This window comes from Euprymna scolopes, chromosome 44 (assembly GCF_053919585.1).
Source record: "Euprymna scolopes isolate OS-2025 chromosome 44, ASM5391958v1, whole genome shotgun sequence".
Lineage (NCBI taxonomy): Eukaryota > Metazoa > Mollusca > Cephalopoda > Sepiida > Sepiolidae > Euprymna > Euprymna scolopes.
Window position 1 is genome coordinate 52,015,587 of NC_136525.1, and position 16,282 is coordinate 52,031,868.

The 16,282-nt window shown below is 33.8% G+C and overlaps 1 protein-coding gene across 5 annotated transcripts in view; it reads right to left on the reverse strand.

Moving 5' to 3' along the window:
- The window catches only part of LOC145268610 (uncharacterized), a 142,714-nt gene that overhangs the window by 93,058 nt on the left and 33,374 nt on the right, over positions 1 to 16,282 (reverse strand). For 4 of the 5 annotated variants that reach the window (XM_080124062.1, XM_080124063.1, XM_080124065.1 and 1 more), the window contains 5 exons: positions 15,916 to 16,016; positions 12,071 to 12,270; positions 8,665 to 8,804; positions 5,898 to 6,037; positions 711 to 931 (listed from right to left, as the gene is read on the reverse strand). In XM_080124062.1, the coding sequence (XP_079980188.1) occupies positions 711 to 931; positions 5,898 to 6,037; positions 8,665 to 8,804; positions 12,071 to 12,270; positions 15,916 to 16,016 (802 nt within the window). The remainder of the gene's footprint in view (positions 1 to 710; positions 932 to 5,897; positions 6,038 to 8,664; positions 8,805 to 12,070; positions 12,271 to 15,915; positions 16,017 to 16,282) is intronic. The other variant, XM_080124064.1, reaches the window with a different exon arrangement.

Here is a 16,282-nt window from a genome sequence, read left to right on the forward strand (position 1 = left end):
ATTTAGGTTTTGTTGAGAAATATTAAAAAAGAGACACAAAAGGAACATTTTTAGCACTGAAAGTCCCCAGGGACGTGAACCAGAATTTTGCCAGAGTCACCCATACTGGATTTATATTAAAAACAATGGCCTCCACATTTTGGCCAAGTTTCAGAAAAATCTAATGGGTGGATAAAAAGTTATGGGGCTAAACATGTCATTTTTGGCCATTTTGGGGCATGTTTGACCACTTTTGAGCCCCTGGGGGTGCAACCGGAATTTTTGCAAAAAAAGTTTTTTTACTGTGCCCATCTATTTAATGAAAGGCAATTTGTGGTAAAATTTCAGGAAAAACTAATGGACGGTTATCTGGCAATCGTCCGGAATAACAAACGCACGAACGCCACTGAAAACAACCCTCCCCCTCCCAGATACATCAGGGGGACCAACAAACCTTTTGTATAGCTGATAGGATAAACCTAACAAAATAGTTATCTCCCTTGGATGGAAAAAAAGGAGATCACCCTGATCACACTTGGATTTTGAAGTCGAGGGAGGGGTGGTCGGCTATGACACTTTGAGACGGACACATGCAGTTTCAAATCAAGAGACTTTTACATGACAAGAGAGATTTTACATCCAATGGTTAAAATTAAAAAATATCAATCATAAATTGTTAAATAAATCTGGTTTAAAACATCACTATTCTACACAAGCACCTTTTCTTTTACCTTTCGTTCGAGTTGACAAACTTCTGAACATTTCTTGTTTATCTCTTCCTGCAGTTCAATCAACTGTGCATTACGTTGTCCGATGCAAAAATCCAACTTGTCTGACTTGGCCTCACATTCAGCCAACTGGAATTTGAGAGTGTCCGCATTGGCTTCTAATCGGTTGACTTCTTGTCTGAGGCATTCATGGCTACCAGTTAATTCTTGTAGCTTTTGCTCACCTGATAAGATAAAATATTACAATAATAAAAGTATATATATATATATATATATATATATATATATAAGTAAATTTTTGGTACAGCAGAATGGAAGGAGAAATTTCAGAGGAAACATAATTTAATTTAAATACCAAAAATACCATGGTATTTAAATTAAATTATGTTTCCTCTGAAATTTCTCCTTCCATTCTGCTGTACCAAAAATTTACTTACATATTTTCGAGGTCGGTACAACTCACAATTTATCAAAACGTTAAACAAAGTTATACGTATTAAAAATAAGTTAATCGTTTTGAAGTGTAGGATGGAATTTCTTAAATCTTGCCGCCTAAATCATGTTGCTCCCGGTTATATCTGCCATTGTATTTCTAAAATTAAATGTAGAAATACATTGGCAGTTCAACGTGTTTTCCTACAAGATGAAGTCCTGTTTAATTCTGATACATATAATTCGTTATGTAGTAAACACCTTTTTCTTTGGGCCATGGTTTGGAAAGAACTATCTTTCTTTGATAAACTCCGTTTTTCTAGGTTTTTATCCATCGGTGATAATTTTACCCGTATTAAATGTACTTCTTCTTATGATAAATATTTAAAAAATTTAATTACTAAGAAGTTTGGGATTATAACAAATTTGGATAAACATATATTTAATTATTCTTCTCATGTTTTGTCCAATACAGAAGAATTTGTTTTATCTGCTGGCTTACAATTTTGCATTCCTCCCCCTTCTGTTGATAAAATCTCAGTATTTAGTGAAATTGAATTATTGTATACTCAATTAAAACACCATTCGCCTATCTCTACTGATGAATTAACTAGTGTTAAAATTCAGTTGGGCGAATTAGGTCGGAGGTTTTCTGCCATAAATACTAAATCTAGTGATTTTGTTTGGCAGAAATATCATTTTGAAGCGGCAAAATTAATTAGGTCTAATCCCGACATTTACCTTTCTCGCCCGGATAAAGGATCGGGTGTTGTTATACTTAACAAAACGGATTATATCTCCAAAATGTTACAAATCTTGGACGATAAAAGTAAGTTTCTCCGTTTGGGTGATTTAAGCCATGATGATACTTTTCGTATGGAAATAAAAATCCAGAAAAGATTTCTTCAACTTCATAAAAGCGGATTTATTTCTAAGGAGATTTATGATAGAATCCGACCCATCGGTTCTCAAAGGCCTAGAATGTACGGTTTACCCAAGGTCCATAAACCCAACATTCCTTTGCGACCCATTTTATCTATGTTGGGTTCTGCACAACACGAACTTGGTAAATGGCTAGTTGACCTTCTTAAACCTGTGCTTTCTTTTTATTCGGTCCATTGTATCTCTGATTCTTTTCAATTCGTATCTCAGATACAAAAATTACCTTTATCTAAAAATACCGAGTTCTTGGCTTCCTTTGACATTAATAGTCTTTTTACTAATATACCTTTGGATGAAACCATTGGTATTTGTGCTGACTATCTATACCGTGGCCCCTTAAAATCTCCACAATTTCCTGAACGAATTTTCGTTGAACTAATGGAACTTGCTACTAAATCAGTCTCCTTTAGTTTCAACAACATTATGTACCGTCAAATTGATGGGATATCAATGGGTAGCCCTCTTGGTCCTTCGTTAGCCAACATTTTCGTTGGATTTTTGGAAAACGAATTATTTTCCAAAATTACTAAGCCAGCATTCTACACACGCTACGTTGATGATACTTTTGCATGCTTTCCCTCTCGGAGCGAAGCTGAACAGTTTCTTCGTCTTCTTTGCAACCTGCATCCATCTTTACAATTTACTATGGAGGTTGAAGACTGTAGCTCTCTCCCATTCCTCGACGTTCGTGTTTCTAAAGTTGGTACTACGTTTGAGACCTCTGTTTATAGAAAACCTACATTTACAGGGCTCTATCTTAATTGGTTTTCTTTTGCCCCTCAGTCTAGAAAAATAAACCTCATTAGCGCTCTTACGCATCGTGCACTTATGATTTGTTCACCAAACCGTCTTGATACGGAACTTGGTGAAATTACAACTATTTTTCTTAATAATGGATATCCCATTAATATAATAAAATCTACTATTGAACGTAAAATTACTACATTTAATAGCGGTAAACATATTGGTCCATCACGTTGTCCCATTTATCTAAAATTACCATGGTTGGGTCCTGATGGCCTTCATATTGTTAAAAGGATTTCTTCTGCTACTCAACGGTGTTTTCCAGCTACTATGCTTAGAGTAGTTTACACAACTCGAACCTTTTTCTCTTCTTTTCGTAAAGATGTTTTGCCAACCATTCAAAAGAACTCTGTTGTTTATAAATTCGTTTGTCAGTGTGGAGCTGACTACGTTGGCAAAACGTCCCAAAGATTAGAAATGAGAATATCCCAACATATCCCTCGGGATATTCGACTACACCAGGTTTCGAGAGCATCCGGGCACTCCCAGGCTCATGAGTCTGCCATTGGCGATCACCTGTTGAGTATAAATAGGTGTGCCGATCAATATTCCGATGGGTGGTTTTCTGTTTTATACAGTGCTAGGTCGAACTATCATCTCAATATCATTGAGGCGTTAGTTATTAACAACTCTCGACCTAGCCTGTGTAGACAAAAGATTCTTAGACATCAGTTGGAGATATTCATTGATTTAAAACCACCTGAACAGTGAGATTTTTTTTTTTTTTTTTTTTTTTTTTTCTCCACTGTTCTTCCAACTGAAACCAAAGTTCCCCTCTTCCCTCATTCGTTTTCTTAGTTTTTAATCTATCATTCTGACGTTTCCTCTTAGAGGGTCAGACGATAAGGCCTTAGGGAAAATTTTAATATATATATATATATATATATATATATATATATATATATATATATATAAAAGCCTTGACTGTCGTACGGGCAATCGGGTTTCGATCCTGGCTTGAGGTAGTTGTCTGTCTAGCTGCACTGATGAGCTGTGATACAACGAAACAGATGACTATAATGCTCCTTATCTTGAGTTGAGCATATTCAGAAGTGATACACGATATACCATTGGTGTATTAAGCAATGCTCTTTGCGTAAACAAATCGAGCTTAAGTATTCGGACGATGTCAAAACATCGGTAATTCACTGCCCGCACAGCAGATGTGATTGGATGATTGGCCTTGACTTTCGTATGGGCGGTTGGGTTTCGATCCTGGCTTGAGGTAGTTGCCTGTCTAACCGCACTGATGAGCTGTGATACAGCGAAACAGTACTGTATGTGGATGACTATATATGTATATATGTATATATTACTTATAAAACAGTAAAATAAATAAATAATATATGTTTATGATTGCTGCTAACCATTTCACAATGCACAAAGAAACAACTCCTGCAAGATTTGGTATTCTCAATAGCAACACACAGAACAGAATGTTGGGTCTTGAAGAAAGTCAACAAGAAGAAACTTGCTTTTGAATTGTGGTGCTACCGTAGACTTCTTTATGTAAGCTGGGTAGACAAACATACAAACGAATGGGTTCTGGAGAAGATCGCACCATTTCGAAGATTGCTGGACAACATCGATGATAGGAAATTACGATTTTTGGAATATGTGGCCAGAACAGACGGCCTGACAAATAATCTGTTCTTTAGTACAACTACTGGCAAAAGAGGATAGGGAAGACCAAAATAAAAGAATGCCAGACAACGTGAAGTACATCATGGACATTGGCTGATTTGTGAAGAATGACAGGGCTGGTCAGTAATGACCATTCTGTCAAAGAGAGACATATATTTATTTGTTTACATCCAAAAAAAAACTATGGGCAATCTTTCTAAAGGAAAACTACTTCCCCGATGTCCTAGGAAAAAGACGCTAATACCAAATTTAATTATCGTTAAAAAATCAAGAACAAAAACATTCACACACACACATATATTATATATATATATATATATATATAAAATTATTTTTGTACCTACAGACACTAGTGTTCCATACTTTCGCAATCATCAGTGCAGGAAATGATAACTACTACTGGTCAAAGCATTCAAACCAAGTTACAAAGTTACCTTTGACTCCATTCGTTAAGATATTACCCCTGGGCCAGCATCAATTAACACAAGAATTAAGGGAAATTAAACACCTATAAATGTCAAATGCAGGCATTAATTGCTTCACTAATCCATGTAGAGAGTTTAGCTCTTGGCTTTAATAATAAAAAAAAAACAAGCCAAGCATGCAGGGTCCCCCTCTATGTGAGACATTAACTTTCACCATGACTAATGTTTGTGCAAAATTTCCAAAAAATTCAAGGTGTGTTTATTGAGAAAAGTGCAAACAAACGAACGTACAAATGGTTTTGGGGCAACTTTATCAATATAAATGTAACGACCACTAGTGAAGCAATTAAAGTTATTCCAGTAAATCCGTGCTGGCAACAATTTACTTTCATCATGACTAATGTTGATGCAAAATTTCAAAAGATTCAAGGAGTGGTTATTGAAAAAAGTAGTAAGAAATGAACAGACAAACAATTTAAGAGCAATTTTACCCCAATAATGCTCCCTGGAAGAGGGGGGAGCAACCAGAGTTATCTCAAAAAATCCATTCTGGCAAAAATTTACTTTCACCATGACTAATGTTTGCACAAAATTGTTGTTATTGAGTAAAGTGCATTGTTATTGAGTAAAGTGCAAACAAACAAACAAACAAACAAACCGGCAAACGATTTGGAGGCAATTTTAACCCTATAATACCCTCTAGAGGGGCAACCAGAGTTATCTCGGAAAATCGGTTCAGGCAAAAATTTACTTTCATCATGACTAATGATTGTGCAAAATTTTTTTTTAAATTCAAGGAGTTGTTATTGAGAAAAGTGCAAAAAAAATGAACAGACGAACGGGATTGAATTAATAGATCCAATCCCTCCTTTATTCGGGGCACCAAAAAACAGATGGAACTCTGAGAAGTTCTATATAAACAAAAGAAATACAAATGACTCACCTGCGAGGCACCTGTTTGTCATTTGATGCAGTTCCATTTGAAGACTTTCCGTTCCTTCTTTTTGTTGCAAAGATTCTTCCAAGGATTCAATCTTGGATTTCATTTGTTGAATCAAAGAATCTTTCGCCGTAAACCTGGAGCTGAATTGAAAAAGATGATGGATGTTAAAAACTCGACAAAAGACAATGGACATCAGCGTAGTGATCACCAGTGGTGTAAATTGGGTAGAATTTGATTACTTAAGAAGACGGCTCGACAAAAACTTGTTTACATTGGACTTGAAGACGACCATATTGTAGTGACCCGTCCCCATAAATAATCAAATACTACCCAATTTACACCATTAACAATTAGTACATTACCAACTTACATTCATTAACCCTTATCGTCGAGTGGCTTTTGTTGATTTCCAAATAGAAAAAAAAAAAGCTGGAAAGCAGATAAATGAAACAGAGTTTCACAGGCGGGCAGTTCTAGGAAAGAAACTTTGTTCATGGACTTTGCATTCAGATTTTGGCACAGATAGAGAACGGGGGGGGAGGACTGTTGATAGTGATTGTTACTAGACAAGTGTTTTTGTGAAAGGCTTTACAAGAGGGGGGGGACACTAGATTGGAGCTCAGACAAGCACTTCCCACGAAAATAACGATAGAGCAGAGACAGGTTTGCAACGTCTCTTCTGTGGGGAAGAGGTTGCAGGGAAGAGAAAATGGCATCACCTGTCATTTCTCTACAAAGAAAGGGTGAGAGGGAGAAGCTTAATTTTAGCAGCGCTCTGAAGGTGTCCTAAGATTTTTTTTTTTTTCACTCCTCACACAAAAAAAAATTTCTCTTCTGAAGCAGGTGGGGGTGGTGTTGAGAAACTCAACACTACTTAACAATGTAGATACTTAGATACTTAAAAAGTCAATTTCAGTGCCGCAAATTTTTTTTTTGGAAAAATGGAAAATAGATTCACATATTTAATTTATTATTCGACTTTCATAAGTAAATTAGACATTTTTTTAAATTTTCCTCATTGTTTGTAGTTAACAGTGAATGCTGGCATCTGGTGACACATTGCAAACAGATATCGTAATTAATGTTTGGTCTAATTGTGGAAAACACTGGTACGTGCATTAGTTAATAAATTCGGCTTATTCGTTATTGTAGCCAAATTCAAAAAATTAAACATTGAATTTCAAGTGAAACCAATGGTATCTACTGAATTGTCATGTCACAGTAATGAACATATCCAAAAATTACGAAAAACAATACCATAGAAAATTAATTATTAATGAAAACAATTTTCGAAGACAATAAGCAAAAATGAAGTTTTGCTAAATTCGACAGAGTTTCAGTTTTCAAAAAAGATTTACCTCCCTTTTGTTACAACTGGTCTCTTTTTTTTTTTTTTTTTTGCAAATATCAATTTTTGCTAATTGCATTCGAAAACTTTTTTCGTTAATAATTAATTTTCTACCTTATTGTTTTTCATAATTTTTGAATATGTTACTATTTGAGACTTTTTATTACTGTGAAATGACAGCTTAGTAGATACCATTTGTCATACTTGAAATTCAATATTTCAATTTTCAAATTTTGTTACAATAATGAAGAACCATCAAAAATTAAAATATTTCAGTTGTTATCCGATTTTCCTCAGACAATTAGACATTTTCTTTTCTTTTCCTCTGTCATTAAAATATTGATCTATCTTTATTGTAGTTATTATAGTTTTTTATGGCCGTAGGAAACACCAAGCAACTTTGTTAATTAAAGTCTGATTAAAACAATCATGTGTTAACTGTTCTACACTTGCCCTGATCGATTGTTAACTATGCTGCGCTTATAAGCAACAATTTCCGGGGTTAATTTCAACACACTGCTGTCAAAAACTTGCTACTCCAAAACATGACGCTCTGCTGTCAAAAAGGTTCAAAAGAGAGTCGCCAACCTGATAGATCCTGAACTGTCATCTAGGCTTCAGCCTCTGTCCCATCGATGAGATGTTGCATCCCTCTGCCTGTTCTACAAATACTTTAACGGTGAATGCTCTGATGAACTGCAAACACTTGTACCTCCCCAACGTAACTACCCCCGACAAGCTACTAAGTCTCATCCCTTTACAGTAGAGATCCCTAGGTGCAAGAAAGCCTTTTACTCCAATAGTTTCTTCCCCAGAACTGCGGGTCTTTGGAACTCCCTTCCGGGATTCTGCTTTCCCAACTGCACTGATATGCAGAAGTTCAAGTGTAATGTGAACAAACATCTTTCTACTCATCTCCCTTCATAATGACCCCGCTTATTAAGTCCCTGATAGTAGCCCCCTGCTTCAAAGTGGAACTGTGCGTTGTTTGGGGTGAAAAAAAAAAAAAAAAAAAAAAAAAAAAAACTGAACTCCAAAACATGACGCTCTGCTATCAAAAATCTCTGCTCCAAAACATGACGCTCTACTGTCAAAAATCTCAACTCCAAAACACAATGCAATGCTGTCAAAACTTACTAGTCTAACATCCAAATCCAAAATTCACCCAGTCTCTGAAATATCAGTTGTTTTTATTTCAAACCAGAAGCACCTCATTTGCATATTAGGTGTACAACATATAAAGCGAAAAAGCGGCCATTATTTTTTCTTTGTTATTTCATTCTTGTCTGAACGGAACACTACAAGCTGCACAAAAGCAGGTTTGCACCAATTTTTAAGGCGTTTAATCAAAGGAGTAACTGATCTTGTCTTTGGTAGCATTTCAGGCCACAAAAATAAACAAAAATAAATAAAGTTTACCGAAAGTCTGTGAGAATGGAATAACATGCGTCTGGGAATGAAATTTTTGCAAGCGCCTCAAAATCTGATGCCAAAGCCATTTTTGATGCCTGCACTTTGCTATCATTTTTCCAGCTAAGGTTACCACTGTCAATAGAAACCTGGAAATAGAAAAAATAACAATCAGAGATTTGAGTAGCGAGTCGTGTCAGGAGGATTAATCAGAATCAGAATCAATAAACGAAAAAATTAAAAAAACGTTTGTGGCTATTGGAATTGGTATTTCTAATGCCAAAAGCGATTGTTTTAATTGTCATTTTTTAAAAATTTTATTAATGACTAGCATGGATACCCGGCGTTCCCTTCCCCCAGAAGAAGGTTGGAGGTTACATCAACCGAAACGTTGTGAAAAATGACACTCAAGATGAGAACAGTAGTCCAAAGAATCCAAATAATATGAATAACCAATCCTCATCTCAAAAATTCAGAAATTATATATATATATATATATATATATATATATATATATATATATATAGAGAGAGAGAGAGAGAGAGAGAGAGACTTATATGTAATATACTGAGTTTGTGTAATTCAGTAAGTTTTCATATGCCCATGAGTTTTAAGCCAAAAAGAGTTGACTTAAGGAGTAAGCTACAAAATTATCATATTTCATAATTGAGCATATGCATACTGTGGAAGCAAAATCAAGACTTCAAAAAAGGGTGTTGATGGCAACAAAAAATGTATTTCATTTTACGTTAAAAAAAATTTGTTCTTTTATATCCCATTCTTTTTTTTAAATAGCTTAGCGTTTTCTGTGAAAACTTCTCATGACAGTTCTTAAATAAATATTCGAAAATTAGGCGATATATTAATATTTAAATGGGCTTTTCCGTAACTACATCAAAGGTAAATGTTTCTCACATGCTTTTCCCGTTAAGGGAATTTTTCTTTTTTCTTTCATTTTTCTTTCTCTTCAAAAATGCTCTATAGTCAAAAGTGTTTTTATTCATAAAGTCTGAAGAAACGCTGGTTTTGGAAAATTTTCAAATGACATAATGTTTGAAATTGTTCGACTGGACACGGAAACAATTGTAACGTAAAATGAAATACACTTTTTTTTACCATCAACACCCCTTTTTGAAGTCTTGATTTTGCTTCCACAGTATATATATATATATATATCTTCCATAATATAAAGCTGAACGTCTGTGCGTGTGTCTGGTCAAACATAGGCTCCTATATGGTTGACTATTATAGAAAACTGATCACATATAATGATAGATGTATCGAGACACAGGAATGGGTATGTTTGATCTGAAATAATGATGATTCATTAAAATTGTGGGGTCTGCGTACGCGTCTGGTCCACAAAATATGGAAATAAAATTAAAAAAAAAAACGTTTACAAATGTTTTTGATATAGATGTACATAATAATACTTTGATAAGTATGTTTTAACTTAAATAGGGATGGTATAATAAAATTGTGGGGTCTGCATTCGCACCTGGACTACATAGAATGGAAATAGGCACAAACTTTAATTAAGATTTTTCATATCTATCTGTGTAAGTATACTTTGATAATTATGTTTCAGTTTGAAGAAATATGGTATAATAAAATTATGGGGTGTTCGTTCGCGCCTGACCTCCATAGAATGGAAATATGTCACAAAGTTTAACAAGGTTTTTTAATATAGATCCACAGAATATTGTGATAAGTGTTTCAGTGTGAACAGGTATGGTATAATAAATTATGGGGTTTATCTATTCTATTTTTACTTCCATCATATTTTGCTTTGGTTTTGATACCCCCAAATTCGAAGCTATCTCTTTACAACCCTTCCTTTACATAGCCTATCATACTTTCATAAATCAGAGTCCATTTTCTGTAGGCTGTTTTTGAACCCAGTCAACGACGGGTACTTTTGCTAGTACATATATATATATATATACATATATATATAACCAATTCTCAATTCTGATAAAATTACCAATTCCGATTCTTTATAAATCTCTAAATATTTAGCTATAGAATTGTTATTTCCCCCCCCCGATTACCACAAAATCACATGTTAAATGTGCAGATATTTTCTATAGCACAAAAATACACTTGTGGAGGGATAATTTATAGATTTCCATTTTACTGGAAGTTTCTAATCAATAAATATTTATCATTTTAAATAGTACTTACCAGCAGTGGAAAATTTTGCTTTAAACAAAATCAAATAAAAAAAGACAATTAAAAGAATCGTTTTTTGCATTGGAAAATAGGCACAGATTTTTCCAATTCCAATGCCCCCAAAGATCTCAATTTTTCCGATTCCGATTAATCATCCCAATACTAATATATATATATATATGAGCAAACAGTTAATAAAATATGTTAAAAAAACACTTTGAAATGAGTTAAAAGCATATTTAATCTGAAAAGGAAACACTAGATAAATGGATAGTCCTTAATCCGCAGAATTTCAAAGAAATACTTTCCTTCTCATCAGAGGCTAGGAATTAGCAAAATGCGGGATCGGATTTTGCATGCAGAAGTATTTGATGAAACAACAAGTAAGTCAAAGATCTTACTTGATAACAAAAAGTGAAGCAGAGGGAATATGGTAAAGAAAAAGGTGATTACACACGAATGGATAGTCTGGTGGAAGATAAAAAATCCAGTGACGGTATTATAAGCTGTATTTGCTATTTGGTTTTATCGAGCTTTTTTATCTGGCTGAGATAATTTTATAAATATTAATTCTTTAATATTCATAATTTACTTTAATTTTACCATCTTCGATCATTTTGATAAATTCAATTGTAATTTTCACTTTATATATATATATATATATATATATATATATATATATATTTGTAGTCATCAACATACAGTACTGTTTCGTTGTATCACAACTCATCAGTGCCGCTAGACTAACACCTCTCCCAAGTCGAGGATTGAACCCAGAACCATCGCGTTGACAGTTGGAAGTTCTACCCATCGGCCCAAAGGAACGGTGCCCGTAAATAACCTCGGCAAATGTCTATTTTAAACAAACATTCGTCCACCACTTTTATAGTGCTCAAACCGCTTGTTTACAAACAAACAGTAAGCCTCACATATATATATATATATATATAGATATTTACATGTTTTAGAAGTGCTTTTTTTATAGTCTCCTCTTCAGTACAAAATAAAACCATCCTACCATTCGGTTATATTTTATTTAATGCATTTTTTTTTTTCAGACTTTCTTGACCCATTTGTTTTTTTTATACATAATCCAACCGGTAGCAAACATTTTCATGGCTTGCAATAAATAAGATCCATTTATTTCAAACATACCTTCTTCGTTTTTTTTTCTTTTTCATTTTGTTTCAACATATTTGCGTTTGTAATACAACACACGTGCACAAAATAAAGCTTTTCGTACATCTTTACTTGCCTGATGTCCACCCTCTGTTCCTGCATCTTCCAGAAGATTAACGTATTGCAAAAAAGCCGTTTTGATCTCGTCTCTTTCGGCTTCGAATTGTTTCAAAAGTTCGGCTTTTCGTTTTAATTGGCATTCAAGCTGGTCGTTCCTTCGCTCGACATCTTCCAGCTCAGAAGAAGCAACCTCGTTGAAAGCAACTGAAGATGAAAATAGCACACAAGCATGGACAAACATTTCTGTTCAGATTCAATTTTGTAAAAGGAGCAGTAGGGGGGAGGGTTATATGCCTACTGGATACAGTCACAGACTGTGAAATTTTTGTTTGGATCAATTACAGGTCTTACTATTCATGTACAACAAATTAAGTCATGACAAATTTAGGTACAACAAATTTAGGTACAACAAATTAAGGCACAACAAATTAAGGCACGACAAATAGATGCACAACAAATTTAGGATCTACAAATAAGGATTCAACTAATTAAGGCACAAAAAAATAAGGCACGACAAATTAAGGCACAACAAATTAAAGCACGACAATTTAAGGCACGACAAATTAAAGCACAACAAATTTAGGCACGACATACTAAGGCACAACAAATTAAGACACGACAAACTAAGTCACATCAAATAAGGGCACAACAAATTAATGCATGAAAAATTTAGGCACAACAATTTAAGGCATTACAAATCAAAGAACAGCAAATTAAGGTACAACAAATTAAGGCACAGTAAATTAAGGCAAAACAAATTAAGGCAAAATAAATTTAGTCACGACAAATTAAGCACAACAATCTAAGGCACAACAACTTGAGACATGACAAATTAATGCACAACAAACCAAGGCACAAAAACTGAAGGATTGACAAATTAAAGAACAACAAACTAAGGCACAATAAATTAAGGCACAACAAATAAAACACAACAAACTAAGGAACAACAAATTCAAATTAATGCATGACAAACTAAGACACAACAAATTAAGACACAATAAATTAAGGCACAACAAATTAAGGCACAACAAATTAAGGCACAACAAATTAAGGCACAACAAATTAAGACACAACAAATTAAGGCACAACAAATTAAGGCACAATAAATTAAGGCACAACAAACTAAGACACAACAAATAAGGCCACTACAAATTTAGACAAAACAATTTAAGACACTACAAATTAAAGAACAACAAATTAAAGCCCAACAAATTAAGGCACAAAAAATTAAGACACAAGAAATTAAGACACGACAAATCAAGGAACAACAAATAAAGGCACAAGAAATTAAAACACGACAAATAAATGAACAACAAATAAACACACAACTAATTAAGGCATGGCAAATTAAAGAACAACAAATTAAGACACAACAAATAAAGGCACAAAAAATTTAAGAACAAATTATTAAAGCACAACAAATGAATTAATAACAAATTTAGGCACAACAAAATTAAGAACAGCAAATTAAGGCACAACAAATTAAGGCACAACAAATTAAAGCACGATTTTTCTGTTTCCGATTCTGATTCATCGCCCTAAAAGCACGACAAATGGCTTCTGCGGATTCTCTATTCATGCGATATCATTCAAGCAACCTGGGATTCTTATATTAAGAACAACAAAAAGCAACTGATTTTAATTTTGACGGACTGGCATGCTTTTTATTTTGTTTTTGTTAAAAGTTTTCAAAAAACAAAATACTTTTTAAATTTTTTGTTTCTTTTCAATAATCTTTGTAAAAACAAACAAACAATAGAAATTTTTCTTTTGCTAAAAATCTTTATAAAATTTTTTTTCCTTTTTTACTAATATCTTTTAAAAAATCTAAAATTATTATTTTTATTTATTTTTTTTTTCGAAAATCTTTGTAATGGAATTCCACAGTAGCATCTTTCATATGTAATATATTGCTGCTGGACATTCTGTGAACGTTTAACGCGAATGGAGACCCGCACTATTATTGTAACCCTTTTGTTAAAACCATAAAAATATTTATCTAAGTAATCTGGTTAATGTAGAGTCAGAATATACATGGTTATTACGATTTATCTCCAGTATCCTTATAGAAGTCTGTGACATTTTTTTTTGTTTTTTTTTACATGAAGGTCACCACTTATCAAGGCCGGGAATCCACTCAGGGATAAGGGTTATTGCGTGTACAGTAATCAATGAGATAGTATGGAATCTACGTTTTGATTTAGGCACAGATAGGGAGTGGGGAAAATTATTGACGGTGGTTTCAGCTAGTCGGGTGCTTTTTTAAAAAGATTGGCGAGGGGGGACCAGAGAATGGAGCTCAGACGAGCATTTATCACTTTTTTTCCCTGTGGATGGGGCATTCTACTGGATGCCAAACATTCTCCCATTAGTTTAGTTACTCCAACAGATAGATCGTTTTAAGATTCTAACTGTCCCTTTAAGTGCTATTATTTGTATTTCTCTTGCACTTGGTTCACCGGGTATATTTGCCAAATAGTTTTGACATTCTTTTTCATTAACCCGGTTTCTCCTATAACGACTGGTATGATTGATACCTTTTTAAGATTCCAGTTTCATGTCGTACAGTAATCAATGAGATAGTATCGTGGTAATCATTAGTATTGATTAGATTTGATAAAGTGTCTTACTTAAGGGGGTGGTTCATCAGGAATTTGTTTATGTTGGTCTTGAAGACATCCAAGTTGTAGTCAGGTGGGAAACAGGCAAACGGAAGAGAGTTCCACAGGTGTGCACTTCTAAGAAGGAAGCTTTGTTCATGGAATCTACGTTTTGATTTAGGCACAGATAAAGAGTGGGGAAAATTAAGTGACATATTTCCATTGTATGGACACTTGGCACAAACGGAAACCCCACAATAGCATAATACCATCTTTAGACAGAACAGATACTACCCTTGGATCCTAAGCAGAAGATTTAGAAGGTATACTTTATTTTCACATACAGCCTCCATGTCCCCGTTTTTTAAATTTTGCATAGTATCTTTAGTGATTGGGAGATCCTATTTATTAAAAAGAAGGAGAAAAGGTGATAACGCATCACCAACATTAAATTAACATATCCATACAATAATTTAATGTCTGTGGTATGTTATCACTTTTTATTCTCTGTTTTAATAAATAGGATCATCTGATCAAATAATTTACAATCTGGAAACCGTGACAGACATACATACATACATACATACATCAAAGGTACTACGGTATTTATATATAGATATCCATTACAGAATGAAAATGTCATAAATTGGTTGAGTAGTTTTTTTTTTTAAAGTAAAAAAAAAAAATCAAATTTGATGAAACAAGGATAGAATATCACGCTTTGCCAGCTTTAAAGTTGATCACCGATTACCTCCCCCTTAACAACCTCTCCAGAAACAGAGACCAAAATCAGCCTTGTAATAACTACGATCAATAATAAATTAAAACTCGTGAAGAAAATGATTTTGTATACAAAAAAAGAAACTATTTAATCAATTTATGTGATTTTTGGAATATGATACTTTTCTGTTTTTGTTTTTTTTTAATTAGGTTGAAATCTGGGCAAGCACCGGAAATTTGCCCAAAATTAAGCTGACTAAAAACAAGGAATTACCCTCCCCTTAGCAACCTCTCCAGAAACAGAGACCAAAATCAGCCTTGTAATAATTATGATTAATAATAAATCGTTAAAGTTCGTGAAGAAAATGATTTTGTATATGAAAAAAGAAACTATTCAATCAATTTATGTGATTTTTGGAATATGATACTTTTCTGTTTTTGTTTTTTTGTTTTTTTTAATTAGATTGAAATCTAGGCAAGCAACAGAAATTTGACCAAAATTAAACTGACTAAAAAAAAAAGGAATTACCCGATTTTTTGGCAGTCGACAATTTGGACTTTAAAAGAACATTTTCCTCTTTAAGTCGGTCTTGCTCCTCAATCAACTCTGAGTTTTCAATTTGCATCCAACTGAAATTTAAAACAAAAAAAAAAAAAAATTAATTTATAGTTACACAGGTGTACGCCTCCAATCAAAATTAGCATGACAAAAAATATGCTTAATCTATACATCTGACTAATCGGTACACCGGGAAGAAGTCTCACATACTTTCCTGCAGTGATTTAGTCCATAATCTATTGTAGTCTGCATTGCACTGCAGAGAACCGACTGTTGGTTTTATAGAATTATGTTTATACATGACAGCTTCAATTAAAGTTTGGCCCTGTCGGTGGGG